The following is a 20,523-nucleotide window of genomic DNA, read 5'->3' as shown; positions in this document are numbered from 1 at the left end:
ACAGGGAAGAGGGCAGACCTTGAACCCTGGCTCATCACTTACCCACTGTGTGACCTTGGATGCCACACTTCACCTCTCTGAACTTCACTTTTCTCATGTAACAAGTATGACCGTCAACCTGCTCTGTTTGCATGTGCCCATACTCCTCAAAGACAGGCTTTAAAAAATGGAGAAAAACGAGTTTTACACTATCAGTCATGTGTAGGGATATTGAGAAATGCACCAGGAGGTGCGAGGAGTTGATGAGAAGGAAAGGAAACCAGGAAAGGGAGGAGGTGAGCAAGACTGATGTGGGACAGCGCAGCAGGGCGTACTGGTCAACCTCTGTTCTGCCCCTTTGAGATGCCCCATCTAAGCGAGTCGGTAAATATCATCCCGGAGGTGGGAGATGAACACACTTCTGGAACTTTGGGATCTGGGCCCGGGCCCCATACCAAATTCCACACAGGACACGTGAGCATCTAAGTCCCACATTTCTAATTAGACGTGTGTCACTGTAGGCCGTTCCGCCAGAAACAAGGAGGCCACCTTTCAGGACACAGGAGATACAACACGTCGATCGGAAGATCGTGTCTCCCCAAAGGTTGGGCTAAACACCCAACGAGCATTCCACACCGCTGCCTCTGTCCCGGCCCAAAGCACTGTATCCACTGAAACGTGCTGGTTCGAGGAGGTTGTGAGGAGGCCCCAGTGCCGGCACGAGTGTTTGGGAGACGCGGCAGAAACGTCTTCATCTGCTGTGTGCCTCTGGAATGGGGGCGGGCGAGGAAGGCAACTGGCGGAAGGAAAACAGTGTTTACTGAGAGCCTGCTGGGCCTGGGACCTTAGTTCAGTAGCCTGTTCAATCTCCTCCACAGCCTTCTGTGGATATTTTGGGGTAAAACCCAACTTTACAGTTGAAGATCTTGAGGTTCAGAGAGGTTAAGAGTCTTGTCCGAAGCCTCACAGCTGGGAAATGGTAGATGTGTAACTTGGACCCTATTCTTTTTTTAAAAAATCCTCAACCAAGGATATGTTTGGGGAGAGGGGAGATTGATGATTGACATGAGAGAGAAACATCGATTGGTTGCCTCTGCACATGCCCTGACTGGAGAGCGAACCCACAGCCTAGGTATGCGCCCTGAGTGGTCATCGAAACTACAGCCTTTTTGTGTGCGGGACAATGCTGAGCCATCCGGCCAGGGCTGGACCCTATTCCTTCTCAGGGCAGCACCCTGACACCCTGAGTTGGGTCCCAGCCATGAAAGGTGTCACATTCCTGCAGAATCAGGGGTGTCCTCTGCCTAAGATTTTCTCTAAGTTACTGATTTGGCCGCCTCCTATGGCAACGTCCTTCCTGTCTGCTCAAAACAGGGACAGAACAGTGACAATCTCATTTAATCATAACACCACCGGGAATGAGGGATTATAGTCATTTTTCCTAATTTAGTTAATGAACTAATGCACCCCTTGTCATAGAATTGACAAGCAACAAGCTAGGACTTGAACTCTAATGCTGGGTATCTTTTTTTTTTTCCTATTTTTTTTTTTCCTTTATTGATTTTAGAGAGAGAGGAAGGGAGAGGGAGAGAGAGATAGAAACATCGATGAGAGAGAACATTGATTGGCCGCCTCCTGCATGCCCCCCACTGGAGATCTGGCCCACAACCCGGGCATGTGTCCTGACTGGGAATCGAACCAGCCACCTCTTGGTGCATGGGTCGACGCTCAACCACTGAGCCACACCAACTGGACAACGCCGGGTATCTCAGACACCCCACTTTGCTCGATAATGTGAGCCTCCTGGAATACAGTTAAAGTCACTTTCCCAGGCTCCTGATCTGGGAAAAACATCACTGTTATGTCTCTGTGCAGCCCTAGGTGATTCTTACAATGCAGCAGAGTAGGAAAGACTTCACTGAGCGCCTGGCCTTGGGTTACAGAAGAAAGAGCCCTACATTCTAGGTCTGAAGCCCTCAGTCTTGTATAAGTTCGGTCTGAACTTTAACTTCAAGAAAAGGCGACAGAGATCCGAAGGGGCGGACGGCCAAGGGCCTTGCAGAAGGAAGCGGCAGAACAAGCACAGTGGGCACTCAGCTTTCTGACTCCAGGGCCCACCGCACACCAGACACATGGCCTTGACTCCTGCAGAAGACGGCAGGAGACCTTGGGAAAATGGAGACACAGGAGAGAGGTTGTTCTGCAGTCGGCCCAAGAGTCAGGACCCCCGGGAACATCACCCCTTCACTCCTGTGATCCAGCTTCCACCTTCTGTCCTCAGTCCACTTCTAAGATCTCACCCACGGTCCCCCCAAAAGGCAGCACACAGCTGTGGCTCCAGGGGGCAAGCTGAGGATTTTGCCAAGAGCTACACTATTGCTGCATCAAGCGGCTTGGGAATGGCCTTGAAAATCGAAAGCTGATGCCACTATTAATCAGTAACCTCTCCACCATCAGCCTCCTTTGCTTTCTCTTGCTACAATAAGATCATGGAAGACTACACACACCCAGGCCGGAGAGTGCAGTTAAACAGTTTCTAGATCAGGAGCTGCCCTTCTTTCCCTACGGAACCTGGGCCCTGGCTTTACCGTTTGGCCGGCATGGGAGTTGGATCCCTTGTCTCTAAGCCTTCAGACTGGGAGGTTGGAATCTTCTTGGCTTATTCATTTACTAGTTACGTGATTTTAGGTAATTTACATAAACACTGTGAGCCTCAGGCATGTTATTTACAAAACCGGGGGTCGGTGGGGGCTCTGTACAAAATATTGCCCAAGGTTCTTCCATCTGTACAGCCTACGGTTGTCTGGGAAGTAAAGGAAATTGACGAGAGGAGAGGAGAAGGTCTTACTCCAGTCTTCGGAGGCGGCCATGTGAAGTGGGGGAGCGCTGGGAGCCGGGGCCCACTGCCCAAGGGGCTTCGTGGTTAGATCCCCATGCTGTCAGCTGTCAGCTGTGTGACTAGCAGGCTCCTTAGTCTAGCATCTCTGCGCCTCAGTGTCGTAAACGGTACTGACGCCCTACACAGTTCTGGGTCACTGCTTCTCAGCACATGATAGGATTGAATGTCCCTACTCAACCTTTTAGGGGCTACTGTGACCAATGGACTGTGAGCAGAATGTCACCTCCAGGAGGAAGTAACGAGAGCCGAGCGGAAGCACGTGAGGCTGACCCTCCTGTGAGCCCAGATTCCCAAATACCATACATGCAGGGTGAGTGGTGAGGGCACCATGCACACGCCCCCTGCGAGACCACCGAGTGGTTTGCTACCAGGTGTGACCTAATGCATTCTGGCTGATACTTCCATGCTTCCATATCTTCTTCTTCTTTTTTTGTAAAACCAAGTTGTGAAGGGCTACTTTGCAATAGGTATTGGAAAGATTAAATGAGAAAATATTTCAGTGCACGGTATGGGGATCTGGCCCATAAGAAACCGCACAGGTGGTTAAGGGGGGGAGGGAAAGTGGTGGAGGAGAGGGAAGGAAAGGATCCAGGAGCAGCATGGACAGCTGACCACCTCCCAGGACGGCACCAGAGAAACCGACGCTTTGAGGCCCCTCAATAAGGTGAGACTCAGGACCTCCAGCGAGGGACCCAGTGGGCACCACTAGCGGAAGCCAGGCTTCTTCCTCAGATCCACAGAGAGCCCTTCTGTCCTGCCAGGCGTGGGCTGGTGCTGCCTTATCCTGAGATTGCACACCTCGGCCCACGCTGCCCTCTTACGGAGCTCCGTGTGCCCCTCAGACGGGCGGACCAGACTGAAAGGCACCGTCCTAGCAAATCTGCCAGGAGCTCCTCACCCTCTTGGAGGTCCCCCCTGAAGGCTTGTGAGCAAAGGCCCGCTGCCCGCAGGAGCGGCTTGCTCTGCCCGGGGCGTTCGCGGATCTGCCGCGGTCACTGGTCAGCCCTGCCTCTCCTCGCTGCAGTGTCTGAGACTCCAGGCTCAGCACCAGCTCTGACGGGTGCTCGCCAAAACCCAGGCGATCCATAACCAAAGGTGACCTTCCTTTCTTACCGGAACGAAGTGGGATGGATGAGGATGGGGGATGAAAGGAAGGAAAAATCAAACAGGTCAACAGAACATCAAATACCGACAACCTTTGATGAGTTTATCTCATTCCAACAGTCTGCTAATTCCCTCACCGATCAAGAGCTGAGGGCTACAGATTCCGATAGTGACCCTGCGTGGTCACCAAGACCAACACAGAGTAGCGAAGGGGTCGGTACCAGCGGAGCCTGACACCACTTACTGGGTTTGGGGGCGATTCCGAAGTGCCGTGTTTGACGCTTCCTGTCTCCACAGAACGTGACAGTTGACTAAAGGAATTATGTCCGTGCATTTCCGCCCGAACTTGCTTCCTCCTCCAGGGCTCTCTCCTGGCACCAAATCAGTCTCTTAAAATAACTCTTATTCCCACCTGGAGATAAATTCCCTGTGACATTAGTATGAACTCTGTGTCCTTTCCCTCTATCACCATAGGCCTCTCCTTTGACCCTTCCGTGTTTTACTGCTCTCCAAACCTGTGCTCATCTGTCTCCTCGTCCCTTTCCCCTGTCCCCTCAACTTCGCTTTGATGCTTTCTGTGCGGGTCCTCCCCTCCCCGGCCACTCAGACTTACTGAATGCCTCTCCAGGTTGGTCTCTCTGTCTGTCTCCGCTTTGTCTCTCTGATTGCTTCTCTTTGTCACTCTCACCCAGTCTCCATCTTTGTGTGTGTGTCTTAGTGTGTGTCATAGTTAACCTTCACACACGGTGGCTGGCTGATCACTCGGGGTCCTAACCATCTCTACACGCTCATCGCCCAGAGACAGGAGGCAGCCGACATGTGGCGACCTGTGGAGGTGGCCAGGAATGGGGTCATTCCTGCAGAATCATGCATAGGGCAGTGGTCTGTGCCTCACACCCCTCTTAGGTATGAATTGGACACCGCCCTGTGGCCCCTGGGTCCTCCCTCTCTTCTGAGAGCAGGGGTCGACCAGGTGGCTCTTCTCACCATATTCTAATAAGGGATATTTAAGGGTTACCTGCATCCCTTACAATAGAACCAGAAACCAGGAAACTGGTCCAGGAGTCACCAACTCGAGCTTTTAGCCTCTGAAGGACCCAACCCCATGGTGAGCACTGGGCAAGCTGTATCCTTTCCTGGGCCTCGATTTCTCCATTGGTACCAGAGGGGGTTAGTTCTGAACTAGTTCATCTTTGAGTGCTTGACCGGTTTGAGAACTTGGAATGTGAGACTTTTTGTAAAGCAGAAATCGCGGTCACTCTCTTGGAGATTCAGGGGAGGACGTGAGAACGCAGACCTGCCTTCTGTCAGCAGTTGCTAGGTGCGGGGTCTGGGCAGGGCAGGGGGGAGGACATGGCAGAGCTGCAGCTGTCACACAGGGGACTTCAGCGGGCAGAGGGTTTGGAATCCCAGGCCAGGCAGTGGTCAGGACAGGAGGCATGTGCCGGACAGCTGCTAGGGTGCCTGCTGGTGCTCTGCAGGCTGGACTGGAGATCCCTCGGAGGAGGGAGGCAAAGAGGCGAGAAAGGACAACTGCCTTTGATACTGAAAAGTTTGCAGGCCTGCCTTCTGAAACTCGGGGCAAAGAAGCTTCAGCCCCCCGCCCCCGCCAAAACCCCCCACACCCTATCTGGGGCTCAGGGAGGGAGACTTGAAAGAGACCCATTCAGACAGGTCAGAAGCCGCTCGGTGGGAAGTCACTGCCTTACCACGTGGCTCCAGGAGGTGACAGGGTCTGGAGACGGAAAGAATTGCAAAGGAAGTTTCACTGAAGCCAAGGATGAGAGAGCTTCAGTGGAATGGGCTACTCTAACACAGTGACCGTCTGGGAAGTCCTCTACGTCTCGAGGATTTCCTCCATGAGCAAATCAGGGCAGGCCCGGACCCCGGCCGTTCAGAGACGACCTGAAATGGAACAGTGAACAGGAAGTCTCCTGTGTTTGAGGCTGAATAAAGACTCCTGATGGGGATCAAATTCTGCCTCCCCCCAGGCCAGCCTTTAAGGAGCTCGCTCTCACTGAGCAGTCTGTCCGCGGAGGGAAGGCAAGCACTCCGGGCCATCAGGGCATGGGCTAGCTTGGCGGGGACTTGCTTTGTGACCTTAGCCCCGTCCCTTCTCCGTATGTAAGATGATCCTGGGATTCCGCAAAGCCCCTTCCAGATCTGGCGTCTTCCTACCCAACGTGAATGCTCCTTTTGGACGAAGCTGATCTTCACCCAAAAGGATGCGGGCTGCAGCATTTATCATTTATCACATGCAGACACTGCGAGAGTGGCTGTGGAAAATCAAATCACGTAAAACACGCAGTGTGCCCATCACGGTGGCTGGCATCGGATAAACACCCCTTTTTAAAGAGGCGGCAGGAGGACTCTGCTCGCCATGCGGGGGACGAGGGTTTGGAGCTGGGTCTGTCTGGAGATCTGCTTCCCTGACTCGCCATCCTGCTCACCCATCTGTCTGGGCGTCTGTGGGTTTCTTCCTGGACAGAAAAATGTCCTTTGGCTCTTCTCCCTCTTCAAACTCCAGTTTACAAGCATCATCCTCTGAGGAGCCCTTATCAAGAAATGGATTGCATGTTTGTTTGTTTGTTTATCCTCACCTGAGGACATTTTTCCATTTTTTGTTCAGATAGAGTGGGAGGGAGAGAGAGAGAGAGAGAGAAACATTGACGTGAAAGGGACACATCAAGTGGCTGCCACCCACACAACCAACCAGGGCTGGGGACAAACTGCAACTGAGGTACGTGCCCTTATCGGGAACCGAACCCGGGTCTCTCTGGACCACAGGCTGATGCTCTAACCGCTAAGCCAAACCGGCCAGGGCGGACTGCGTTTTTATACACCAATAATGAACTATCAGAAAGGGAAACTAAAAAAAAAAATACCATTTACAATTGCGTCAAAAAATAAAATACCTAGAAATATATTTAACCAAGGAGATAAAAGAGCTGTACTCAAAAAAAAAAATTATAAGACATTCAAGAAAGAAAATGAAATAGATACAAATAAATCGAGGCATATACTATGATCATGGATAAGAAGAATTACCATCATTAAAATGCCCATACCACTCAAAGCAATCTATTGATTCAACATAATTGCTATCAAAATACCAGTGGTGTTCTTCACAGAACTAGAACAAAGAAGCCAACAATGTATATGGAACTGCAAATCATTCCTTGTAATTACTCTCAAAAGGCTTCCCATGGGAACTCTTTGGAAACCACTGGCATACCTTGGAACACCACGTTGCATATTAAATTTTCATATATTTCTTGCAATAGCATGTGTTATCTGCAAGCTTGTAAATTCTTTTCTCAAAAGCAAGAGAAAATTTATTTTTTTCTTTTGGGTACCATGCCGTACTATTCTATCCATCCTGATGCTCAAGAGTTTCATAGATTTTCTTTTTAAAACTGTAGAACACCAGTACTGTAGAATCCCAGGGTCGAGTAGTTCATCCAGATTGTCCTCAAAGTTCTCCCAGACTTTTTCCAATAATGTAGCGTTCAGCCTCTGCTTAAGCATCTGAATCGCAGAAAGCAGTCCGCTGGGAATTGGAGGGCTTGACTCTGCCACTACATTGCTGTGTGGCTGCTGTCACTCTGTGTCCCTTGACTCCTGCGTCAGCCTTACCCTTCTGCCTGCACTGCTCAATGCACCTTGTCCATTACTCCTCACGACTGCGTCCCAATATTCCTTTCCCATCAGCCTGCTTGAAGTCTCGTGTGGCTTCAACCATAGACACCCAACTGACCCCCCTCTCTTTTCCACAGCACCCGAATCACAATCTGCTGTCCATACAGCCACCGCGAGGTTGAGAACTACAACGCAATCATGACATGCTCCCCTCCCTTAACCATTCAAGAGTTCTCCCACTCGCTACGAGGATAAAGACTAGGCCTGCAAGACTCGCGCAGCCTGCCCCTGCTCCCTCCTCTGGCTTCCCCTCCCACCCCTCCTCCCTCATGGGCTTAGCCTCAGCCTCCCCAGATGTCATCTCCTGAAGTCAACCAAGTTGTTTTCCTTCTTAGAATCTCCGTCTCTGCTTGAACCCTTTTCCAAGGCGAACTCCCACTCATCTCCCAGGTGTGAGTGAAATAACACTCCATCTGCAGAGTAGACTCCGAAGCCTCAGTGTTGCTTCTAGCCCAGCAGATGTGGTCCTGCCACTCTCTCTAAACTCCATCCAACCGGATTAGATCCCACCGCGAATCGCTTTCCTGGAACTCCGCACCTTAACTTTACGGCATCTACCACAGATTAAGTAAATGCAGAAGGTCACTCACTCACTCACTCACTCACTCCCCACGTTATACCTAAGCCCCACGGGGCATGGGACCATTTTTATCTCATCTGCCGTTGTATCCCAGGTAACCGGCCTGGTACCTGGGACGTATTAGGTGCTCAAAGAGCGTGTGATCACTACGCAGGCGAGTGACTTAGGGGGCTCACGTTTTCACCCCAGTTCTATAAAACAGGAAGCAGTGAGGTGTGTTGAATAAGAGGGCAGGGGCAGGGCTGTGGAGTCAGCCCCACCTACTTCTGAATCCTCTCTCTCACCAGGTGGTGACCTTGGGAAGGTCACTTGACTCTCTGGTGTTAACTTTGCAATTGTAAAATGAAGGTCATGGTGCCTCAAAGGGTTTTACTAAGGAAGCTAATATGGCCTTCTCCTGGGTCTCTCGGGTTGTTCACTTCCTCTCAACATTTCCATTTCTTATCTGTGCAAAGGGGGTAACAACGGGCCCTGCTTCCTAGGACCACTGTGAGGATCATAAAGTAATGAGTCCAAGGTGCTAGAATGCCCTCAGCATGTGCTGAATTAGTGTCAGTGGCTGTTTTTATTATCTCATTATTATTATTATCTAAACAGCTTGATATATAGTAATGCTTAATAAACAGCAGCCACTCTTACTACAATTACCACTATTATTAATTAGGTGATGGGGTAAGAATGACGATTATTATAATGGTGATGTCTCTGACCAGTTCTGACTCTTGTTGATATAACCTCAAATGGTGGAGAGAACCCTGCTTTGTGATAATATCCTGTCACACACTCATGCAAAACTGTCTAAAAGTATAGTTTTCTTGTTTGTTTTTTTAGAGATAATTTCTTATGCATGGAATAGTTCTTCTTACCCTACAACCTCTGGTTCCTCTGATTCTGAGGCATGAGTACATCCCACCCAAGGTCTCCTCCCGAGAGAATGGCCCCAGCTCCTTCCACCTCCCCCAAAGCCTTTCACAGTTCGACTGCACGTCAAGTCCTCACAGGGTCTGGCCAACCCAGACCTCATTCTGTGTGCTCTCATAAGAGAGCAGTCTCATCTTCTTAATTTCTCATGTGTCTCTTTGTTGACAGGGAGACAGGTCTTTGACATATTGCTGAGAAAAAAATTAAGAAATTTCTCAACAGCCTTACTGAGATGTGTGTGTGTGTATGCACACGTGTGCACACACACACAGAATGTGCAGATAGAGAGAAGATAAGGGAGAGACAGTGGTGTTAGAAGAATATTCAAGAAAATGTTAATTCTGCATATTTCTGGGCGATGGTAATTTTATTTTCTACTCCATTAAATGTCTTTATTTTTTGAACTGCTTGACTAGCCTACACAGGACACTTATTTTGTAATAGACTGAAAGATTAATTAAATTTTTAAAAAATTCCATTAACTGCACTTACAGGAGGATTGAATACTGAATTGAACATAGGTGGACAGAGTTAGAAAAACGGGCGGGGGCGTAACTAAGGGCTAGGTCAGAGGAAAGGGAACCTCATGGAATGAATTTTACTGACTTCTGACACTTCATGGATGGACATCAGTGAGCTTGGGGAGATGCTGCCTGTGGACGAGGACTCGATTCGATGGGGCCCGTGGCCCCTCCCACCATATTTTGGGTCTGTGACTCAGCCCGGGAAGCGCAAGTGTCTGCGCCCTACCTGAAGGTCATCTGGAAGACTTGGCCTTGGTTCACGTGCTGGGTCCGATTGTTGTAGCCATGCAGCATCTCTCCAAAGAGGGTGTCGTTGAACTTGGAGTCAGGCTTGAGGCACTTGGGGCCCTCGCAGACGTCTGAGAGCATGAGGCAGGACTTCCCATCAGGAGCCAGCCTGTACTCCTCCACACAGCTGCGTGACAAAACAGAGCCGAGAGTCAGACCCACGGGCTGCCTGTCCCTCCGAGGCGCCGGGGAAGCAAGGCCTCCTTCGCCTGCAAAACAGGTCAGCGTTTAGGAACGGAGACAGCTCTTTTGGCTGGAGTCGATCTAGGGCACAGGTGTCTTGAGAGAAGCACATTAATCCTGCAAATTGGTAGATTCGAGGAAAGTCATTTGTGACATTTAGGAGGAGCTGAGCGGGGAGCCCGCGTGCACATCCACACACAAAGCAAATTTTAAAATGGTTTTCCATGAATGCACAGACTTTCAAAAGCATGACAGCCCAGTTCATGGGGAATTATCAACTAGTTCCTCAAACCTGAATCCATTCCCAGCGTATCTGTGGACCGAGGCTGACGACTCTGCAAGAACAAGGCTCTGATTGCCCTTGCAGCTCAGAGGTGCCCCTTCCAGGACCACAGACGGTGCGTGCGGCTGCTGCTGCGCCTGTTCAATTAGAAGTGTTGGCAGCCTCTGCTGGCCTGTGACTACCCAGTCCCGACAGCACCGGGGCCCTGCACATACTGAGGCAGGGCGGGCTCCTCCATGGACCGAAGCACGGCTGAATGGGGTGTGGAAATAGTATGTGCAATCTGGGGGTGGGGTGCAGTGGGAAAGGAATCTCTTAGAGAGATGGGGAGAAGGGAGGAAGCAGGGAAATCAGCCCCTGAAGACCAGCGACCCAGAAACTGGAATTCTTTGAGTGTGCCCTTCACTAGACATTACAGGGGGTGGGGTAGGGTGCACATAATAAATATATAAGAGCTGCATGATTGGAGAGACCTGTATAAGTATTGTCTTTGTTCCTCTGGACCTATCTGAAGCCCGGAAAGTCATTTAATTTCTTCCATCTCCAGTTTCCTCCTCTGTAAAATGGGATAGACTCCCCTACCTCAATTTTTTTAAAATTATTTTTTCTTTATTGATTTCAGAGAGAGGAAAGGAGGAGAGAGAGATAGAAACATCGATGAGAGAGAACATTGATTGGCCGCCTCCTGCATGCCCCCTACTGGAAATTTGGCCCACAACCTGGGCATGTGCCCTGACTGGGAATTGAACCGGCGACCTCTTGGTGCATGGATAGACGCTCAACCACTGAGCCACACCGGCCAGGCTCCCCTACCTTAATTTATTAGGATGCCATGAGGGCCCATGGCACATTGGCTGCAAAAACAGGAATTGCAAGGTACTTAACAAAATAATTATAGTAATAGTGACAATGGTAGCATTTCTATTTATTGAGCATGTAACATCCGTTGGGTACTTTGCATATCTATATTCTAACCATGAAAAAAAAAAAAAAGGTAGTATCATTATTCCTGCTTTACACAGAAGCAACATGAGGAGCCCAGAAATGAAGCCTATCAGAGATGTCATTCAAGTTCAGGTCTGTTCACAACCAAGGCATGTTCTATTCTTGTTTCTCCAAATCCAGATGTTTCTTTTGCAAGCTACGGCCCCGGTCAGTCAGTTTCGGCTGGAGGCGAGGGCAAGCAGGAGTCTCCTATCTGCCTTTCTTCCATGAGGTGGAGCCAAGATCTATTCAATCCGATGGCAAAACCATTCAGGAACTCATACGTAAGGAGGGAGGGGCTCTGTGAGATGGTTTGGGAAGAAAATGTCCCAGGTGGCAGGATGTGAGAGACACAAAACCCAAGTAAAGGCAGAGCTGAGAAGGTGACCCAAGATCAGTGCAGTGAAAAGCCAGGGACACTTCACGCATGAGGCTGGCTGCCACTCTTCCCTTGCTCCCCTGCGAGCCCCGCAGATGCACACGCATGGCAGCGCCTTTCCGGTGCCGACAAGTCCCTGCCCAAAGTGCTGGGCAGAAGGCCTGTCCTGGTGTCCTGGCCGAGTCTATCGCCCTTGCTTTCTGCATGTGTTAAATGTAAGTGACTCTCTTTTCATAAAGCTACAGTACAGATAAAGTGGGTTACAGAAACATGCAGAGTATCTGGTAAGTGCTCGATGGAGTCTCAATCCTCCACTGAGGCCAGGAATTAAATGTCAAATTAATTCTCCACAGCTGCGAGGTCCAGGCCCCCAGATGAGCCACGCAGAATCACCTGATCACTGGGCTCTGACGGTTCCAGAATCCCAAGGACGCCAGCCCCTATCTCTGGGCATCCTCGTGCAGCCAGAGGTCATGCTGAGGGAAGGATGGCCCGGCTGCCAACTCCTCAGACCTCCAGGGTGCCCCCCTTCCAGCACTGCACAGACGGGGAAAATGGGGCCGGGCTGCCAGTCGCTGTTGGGACTGCCGTCTTCCCCACACCACTCAGCAAATGTCACACACACGCACACGCACACACACACAGTTACATTTTTGCTGTAAATGACTAAATATTATAAAAGCCTATATAGTAAAATGTGAAAATTCTTCATTTCCCATTCCAATTATATATATATATATATATATATATATATATATCTGTGTGTATATATATGTTGTGAGACAAGCCTTTGTACCTAATACTACTTCTTGAAGATCTTTCCAAATCTGTATTCATTTGGAAATCTATCTTTTTAATGGTTATCTGGCATTGCACATTATAAATGTACCATAATGCTTTTAGCTAATCTTTATTGATGGGCATTTCGATTGTTTATGGCTGTTTGCTATTACAAACGGTGCCATAATAAAGATCCTTGTACATATATCACTGCACATGCGTGTATGTTTCTGTGAAAGAGAGTCTTGGAAGAGGGATTGCTGTGTCAATGTTTTAGGAATTTTAAAATTTTGATAGATCTAAATGACTCTGCAGAGACTCCACAGGTTTACAGTCCTATCAGTGATGAATGAGAGAGCCCATTGCCCACGTTTTTCATGTTCATTATTGTCAGTCTAGAACAGGGGGAAATAACTCACTTCGGTTTGGATTTGCATTTCCCTGATGACTGGCGAGGTTCGCCGGCTTTTCACGCCCTGGTCATGCGTATTTCTCTGTCTATAGATTGTCCGACCACGTGCTATGACCATTTTTCTGTTATAATATTTGTCTTTTTCCTTACTGGCTTGCATATATTTTGCATATTTTGTGAATTGTTACCCTCCTCCTTCTATATATCCTGGAATTTTCTTCCAGTTTTTTATTGGTATTTTAATCTTTTGATATCTTACAACTTCTCTCTCCTGGTCTTTTATTGCTTCTGAATCGTATGCAATGCTTAGGAAGCCACAAAATGATAAAACATCTGTCTGTATATTATTCGAATACAGATAGTTTTTACATCTTTAGCTATGTAATCTATGTGGAGGGAAATGTTGTGCATGGTACAAGTGGTTATTTTACCGCAATTATTTTTATAATGAGTAGTAATGACCCGAAGGGTTCATCCTCTCACGGATTTGAAAGACTATTTTGTCATATACTACATCCCTGTGTATACCATGCATATGTGGTTGGAGTTGTCCCTGTCGAATGATCTGTATATTCTTGCAATAATTCCACACTCGTTTAACTACTCTAGTTTTACTTATTAATTTTTTATCCTCACCTGAGGACATTTTTCCATTTTTGTTTAGAGTGGGAGGGAGAGAGAGGAAGAGAGAGAGAGAAACATCAACGTGAAAAGGACACATCGAGTGGCTGCCCCCTGCACAACCCCAAGCAGGGCCGGGGACAAACTGCAACTGAAGTACGTGCCCTTAGTGGGAACTGAACCTGGGTCTCTCTGGACCGCAGGCCGATGCTCTAACCCCTGAGCCAAACCTGCCAGGGCAACTACTCTAGTTTTATATTGTGGTATGGATGTAGTAAAATATGTCCTCTCTCCATCATGAACGCTAATTTTCTATTCAAAATTTCTCATTGTTCTCACTCATTTTCCCCTGCAGATGAACTCTAGAGTCGGCTTGCCAAGTTCCATAGGAAACTCTAGTGGAATCTGGGGTGGTATTGCATAGAACTGGTAAACTAAATTGGGGGAAGGTTCCATTTTTTTTTCTTCCTTTAAAAAATATGTATTGCAAGCCAACTCTGTGCTGCAGACACTGGTTCTAAGTCTCCCTTGCAGGTGGGCTGGAGGGACCAGGTGACAGGATTCTGGAGGATGGAATCGGCTGAAATGGCACAAGTCACCGCCACACCCAGCTCTTTCAAACATCCTGTGTGTCTCTCCAGCCCCTCTTCTCACTATGGCCAGCCTGGAGCAGGTGACCCCGGTCGCACTGCAGGATGGACACGGGCTGCCTATTCACAGCAGACCACACATGAACAACCCACGAGCTCTTGTGTGGCTTCTGCCTTGGGAGGCCCACCTGCTGGAGCAGCGTAGCTTCTCTTCTCGCTGACTGATCCTGCACCTGCACAGCGGTGAGTCTTGTAATTCAGAAAACGCAGTTTGCATCTCCGTCCACCAAATGTCCTTCGAACCCTCTGTTGAAGTTACTGACACTTGATCATAAACGCCCTGCCTATATCTTGCAGGTGGAGGGCTCCTTCACAGGTTTCTATGTGACGCACTATCCTGCAGAGGTTACAAACATGCGTTCTGGATCCAGATCACCAGAGTTCAAATCCCGATTCCCTCGCTTATTGACTGTGTGACCTTGGACAAAATGCTTAACCTCTCGGTACTTCCTTTGTTTATCTATAAAGAAGTCCCCGCCTCCTCTGTTAGGATTGAGGGAGTTGTGTTTGCAACAGAGTGTGGAAAAACATAGCTTCCATTATTCCAGTCTTTTCCACTTCAGGAATAGGATCAGTTTTTCTCTTATGTTTTCCCTTACATTTTCTAGTGAGTTACTGCTGATATTGAGGAAAGCTACTACTGATTTATATACATGGAATTTTCATCCTACCACATAAGGAACTCATCAGTCCTAATAGGTCTCCAGATTTCTCTAGATGGATGCGTTTATATTCGCCCGGTGTGGGTATTAACATTACATGAGCATTTGGAAAATATTAGAACACTGTCCTTTTATGTTTTTTCTATGAATTGCTTTCTATAAGACAGAGGTTACCTGCTCCTTGGTGATTTGGTAGGACCTGCCTTGGTTCCCTTGGGCTTGATGTCTTCTTTTCAATTGTCGCTATTTAGCTTTCTGATCAGTTTATTTTATGTCATCTGTCTATTTAGATTTTCTACAGCATCACGACTCAAACGTGGTAATTTATATGTTCTGAGATTATATTGCATTTTATCAAGACTCAAATTTATTGGTATATAGTTATACACAGAATTCTCATTACATCTGTTTTCTCTTCTGTGCGTCTATGGTTATGTCCCTCGCTCGTTCCTAATGTGCTTATTTGTGTTCTCTGCCTCGCTCTCCTTTCAGCAGGCTTTTTCATTTTATTGATGAGGCTCCTTTTATTTGTTTTCCCCTGTTTCATTTATTTCTGCTTTTATTTGGATTAATTCCTTCCTACTGCTGTCTTTGACTTTGTTTTAGAATTCCTTTCCTGGTCTCTTGAGTTGAAGGCTTCACTTGTTTATTTTCAATCTTTCTTGCTTCTTAATAAATGCAGCCGGGCTCCTGGCTTCGGCTCTGCCCACGTGTTGCGTGAGCTCCATACGCAGCCCTTTCTCGAGAGGCGGTGGTTCAGGGTGTGTTTTCCTTACCCAAGTGTTACTTAGAAGATTGTCGTTTCGTGATTCTCAGGTAGGTAGATTCATTTGCTAGCTAGATTGTTGTTAGTACCGAATAGTATTGCATTCTGGTCTGAGAATATAGCTTGTACAATTTCCACTTTGAATGTATTGAGATTTCATGCCTTCTAGCCTTTTTTAATTGTTAAAAATATTACAGATGCCTTCGTTTTTTCCCCATTGACCTTCCTGCTCCCACCCTCCTCCTGCCCTCCCCAGCCTAATGTCCCTGTCAATTGGTTGTGCTTATATGCATATGAGTTCTCTGGGTTATCTCTCCCCGCCCCTCCCACCCCCATCCCTCTGAGGTTTCTCAGCCTGTTCCCTGCTTCCATGACTCTGGATCTCTTCTAGTCAACAGCCTATTCTGTTCGTTATGTTCCACAAATAAGTGAGATCATGCAGTATTTGTCTTTCTCTGACTGGCTTGTTTCACTCAGCATGATACTCTCCAGGTTGTCTCAAAGGGTAAGAGATGTCTCTTACAGCTGCATAGTGTTCCATTGTGGGAACACATCACAGCTTTTTTATCCACTCATCTACTGATGGGCACTTGGGCTGTTTCCAGATCTTACATGCATCCTAATTAAGGAAGACACAAGGTGTCAAGTTCATATTTTGGATCTAATTTAACTTGACTTTAAATAGAGGCTGAACACCTACCCGCTGTGACACTGCTGAAATCTGTAAACTTCCCTAGGCCTCAGTGTCATAATCTGTTAAATGGGGGTAATGCTAAACCTTATCATAGAGCTGATGAGAGAGAGAGGGATAACTTACATAAAGGCTAACAATGTATCTACCCTGCAGGAGCCAATGAACGCACCAGCTATTGTGACGGCTGTTACTAGTGTTGTTATGACTATGTTACTATTACCTGTGCTGTTATATGATCTGTTACCCCATTGACGTTTCCCAGGGAATGTAAAGGTATTCCCAATGGTTCTCGGATCTTGGTTTCCAGCTTCTCTCTAGATCTAGATTTCTTTTTTTTCTCTAATTTTTTTTTTCCTTTATTGATTTTAGAGGAAGAGAGAGAGAAACTGGCCACCTCCTGCATGCCACCCACTGGGGATCTGGCCCACAACCTGGGCACATGCCCTGACCAGGATTCAAACCGGCAACCTCGGGGTGCATGGGTCGACGCTCAACCACTGAGCCACATCGGCCGGACTAGATCTAGATCTAGATTTCTTAAAGTCTGCAGAGTTGCCCTTCTTTGACTCTTGTGTTTTAAAATTTTTTCAAACTACTTAATTGGAAACTTCTATGTATCATTAATTGAAAACAAATTATACATATATTCTTATATTTAAATATGTGCACATGTAATTTTTACATATAAGTTAAATTTATACATTATATACATAGATGTACATATGTATGTATATACACATACACACACACATATACGTATAAAAAGCTTAGCCTTGCATTCAAAATTCCACAAACTAGTATAACTTTTTTTTTTTTTTTTATCCTCACCTGAGGACATTTTTCGATATTTTGTTCAGATAGAGTGAGAGGGAGAGAGAGAGAGAGAAACATCGACGTGAGAGCGACACATCGAGTGGTTGCCACCCACACGACCCAACCAGGGCTGGGGACAAACTGCAACCGAGGTACGTGCCCTTAGTGGGAACCGAACCCGGGTCTCTCCGGACCGCAGGCCAATGCTCTAACCGCTGAGCCAAACCGGCCAGGGCATAACTTTTTTTCTATATATGACCTGCTTTGCTCCTTAGTACAACCTGTAGGAGACAGAATAATGGTCCACAAAAATTGTCCATGTCCTGATCCCCGGAACCTGTGACTATGTTACCTCACATGGCAAGAGGAGTTTTGCAGCTATGATTAAGGATTTTGAGATGGCAAGATTATCTCAATTATCTTGGTGAGCTCAGTGTAATAATTAAGGGGCCTTGTATGAGCTTAAGAGGTAGATGAGAGTGTCACAGTCAGAGAATGAGATGTAACGTGGAAGGAGGGGGGAGGGAGGGGGAGGCAGGAAGGGGAGAGAGGGGGAGAGAGAGAAAGAGAGAGAGAGAGAGAGAGAGAGAGAGAGAGAGAGAGAGAGAGACTGGTGGTGTTTCTGGCCTTGCCAATGAAGTCTTGCCAATGCCTAAATTTGAGGCAGTCCGACAGTAATTTTATTATTTATTAATTTTATTATTTTACTGCCACAATTGTAAAATCATAGATCTGTGTTCTTTCAACCTACTGCGTTTGTGGTAATTTACTGCCGAGGCATTCGGGACTAACCCTAGCCTTCACAGGGGTGCACTCCCAATTTCAGACACGAAAACTACGGTCCAGAGCATCTGTGGGACTTGCCCGTGGCCCTCCGCCATGTCCACGGCAGTGAAGTTAACCTAGGATTTCACATTTTAGGGTGTGGGTATGTGAGTGTGTGTGGGGGGGTGCTTTTAGCCCTAGTACAATGTAGGGTCATGGTGATTTTCTTCTGTCCAGGCCCAGGGGTAGGAAAGACTTCTGGCTCCGCAGGAGAGGAGAGGGAGAGAAAGGCCCGGGCAGTTAGTAAAACCCCGAGAAGCTGCGGGAGAAAGAAAATGAGGGACTCGCAAAGGCCAGCGTCCCTCTCAGTTCTGAAATGTGAGCAACTCTCTCCCTCCAGCCACCTTAGGGCACTAGAGGCTTTATGCAAAGGCCTGTTTAGTCTTTGGTTTCTTTTTCTGTTAATTTTATTTCTGTACCAAATGACATAAATATAGAGCTCCTTTAGAATACTGTCATCTGGGAGATTTTCCTACAGAAATTCTAAAGAGCGTTGGCTCCCAGGAAACCTGCCAATATCTGCAGGAAACTATATTTATACATATGCCAAAATGAAACACATCAAATAAAATAAGTACAAAGATACAAACTGGGCATTTGAGCTGAAGGCCAGACACGCGTCCCCCTTAACATCCATCACATTACAGAGCAGACAGACCTCGACGGGACTTCTGCGCCTGCACCATCAGACCTTATCCGTGTCCAGGCAAGGGCATGTTTGACTTAATCCCCGTAGCAACATCACGAAATGGGTACTTGCATTTCAACCTTGCCTCTGAGGACTCTCCTGGCATTTTAAATTCCTTGACCGAGATCCCATGAACATTTTAGAAAAGCCAGGGCCCCGACTGAGATCTCTTCCTCTGTCTAGTGCCCGTTCCACGTCAGCACAAATGACTTCTTCCAATCTACTTGTTTTGCAAAAGAGGAAACTGGGACCCACAGAGAGTGGCATCCATACAGATCTCAAAGCAGAGTATTTATCTATCTAGTTGTGGGTTTGCCCTCTCACTCTCTCATTCATTCATTCCTCACCGGTCTATGGAATCGATCAATTATTTATTGAAATCCTAGATGAGAAAGTGTTTTAAACAGGGAAGGGAATAGATCCTAGGAAAACGAAGAAGAGAGAAGAGTGAAGGGCAAGAAGAGCTCAAGGAACTACACAATATGTAGACCTGGACCAACGTTAGGATGAGTCTGAGCACCCTGCTACCAATGCAAGGGGGCAACAGAGGCTTCTGAGCTTCCTGATCTGACACCCATGAGAAGTCCCACCTGGGGTCAGCGGGACCTGGACCCTCTGTGACCTAGCAGCTGTGGCCCTCTACCACATGAACCCACCAAACAAGGGCACAGCAGTCTTTCCCATGAAGGGCCTCAGGATTCTCCCAACATTACCCAAAATGAAGCTCTTCTGAGAGAGGGCTCCATCTGAAGATGCCACTCGTGGCAAAAATGTAGTGTTTCTAGAAAAGCCATTTTGAAAGTAATGTACTCAAGGGTATTCTTTAGAAAAGAAGGAAGGAAGAAAAGGGAAGGGAAAAAACATAATTTCATAGGGAACTTTGGGCTAAATTACATAACATAGTGTATATACTCTAGGACCCCCCAAAACTTGTAAGAAACCCTAGTATTTCAGCTAACACTAAAAGAGAAAAAAAAATCACTCACCTAAACTTTGTCAAAATACTGGTAGTAAAATATACCGTCATTCCAGAGGTGTTAAAATGTGGAAAGCATGGGAACTTCAGAACCAGTGAAACATACGTTTCACCAATGCAGGACTTGTCAGAGCCTTTACCATCCCCAGGTGCACTATGTACCTTCAAGAGGCAGCGATAGAGTGCCGTCTTCCCCACGTGGTCTTGATCACTAAGCTTCCCTTTTTTTGTCTTGAAGCAGCTCATGGAACTAATGTTCCACAACCGTTCCACAAGCCCCCATCCCCACCCCCCAGAAAACCCCTATCTGAACACATGGATGGACTTGGTGTACTTTCACCAGTCATCAGTGAGTGTGTCTTACACATGAGCTTTTGAAAATATTTCAAACAGCGGACAGCACGGAGTCGTAATGTTTCGCAAGAACCTGACATGCAGATGTCCTGTGACTACGAGACGTTAATCGTCCTGTGGTAACTAGGAGAGTAACTTCCACATCCTTCAATCAGAAGTCAGAGGGGTCAAAGCTGGAAACCACAGCAAAACACGCGCCTGGATGAATGCCCCGCACCTCTGCACCTCGTGATGAGGACTCAAAAGGGGAGTCGCTGTCTCCAGTCTGCTGTCTACTATTAGAGCAGAGTTAGCTTTGACAGTGAAAACAAACAGCTTCCAGCTAATGACAGGTATAAAACACATGTACTTATCTCCTCTTCCTCCTAACATCACTTAAAAAATGACATGAAACAGATAGGCTAGTAAGGACTACTTGAGGCTGGACATGCTCTGTGAACCCATGTTTTAAGTACATTT

At 47.4% G+C, this 20,523-nt stretch overlaps 1 protein-coding gene across 3 annotated transcripts in view; it reads right to left on the bottom strand.

Annotated features, from left to right (window-relative positions):
- The window catches only part of ASTN2 (astrotactin 2), an 855,221-nt gene that overhangs the window by 299,461 nt on the left and 535,237 nt on the right, over positions 1 to 20,523 (bottom strand). For all 3 annotated transcript variants that reach the window (XM_036261816.1, XM_036261817.1, XM_036261818.1), the window contains one exon: positions 9,933 to 10,121. In XM_036261816.1, the coding sequence (XP_036117709.1) occupies positions 9,933 to 10,121 (189 nt within the window). The remainder of the gene's footprint in view (positions 1 to 9,932; positions 10,122 to 20,523) is intronic.

The sequence above is a fragment of the Molossus molossus genome, unplaced genomic scaffold, assembly GCF_014108415.1.
Source record: "Molossus molossus isolate mMolMol1 unplaced genomic scaffold, mMolMol1.p scaffold_m16_p_14, whole genome shotgun sequence".
Classification (NCBI taxonomy): Eukaryota; Metazoa; Chordata; class Mammalia; order Chiroptera; family Molossidae; genus Molossus; species Molossus molossus.
Note: the sequence above shows the minus strand (reverse complement) of the source record. Positions and strands in the feature narration are given on the sequence as shown.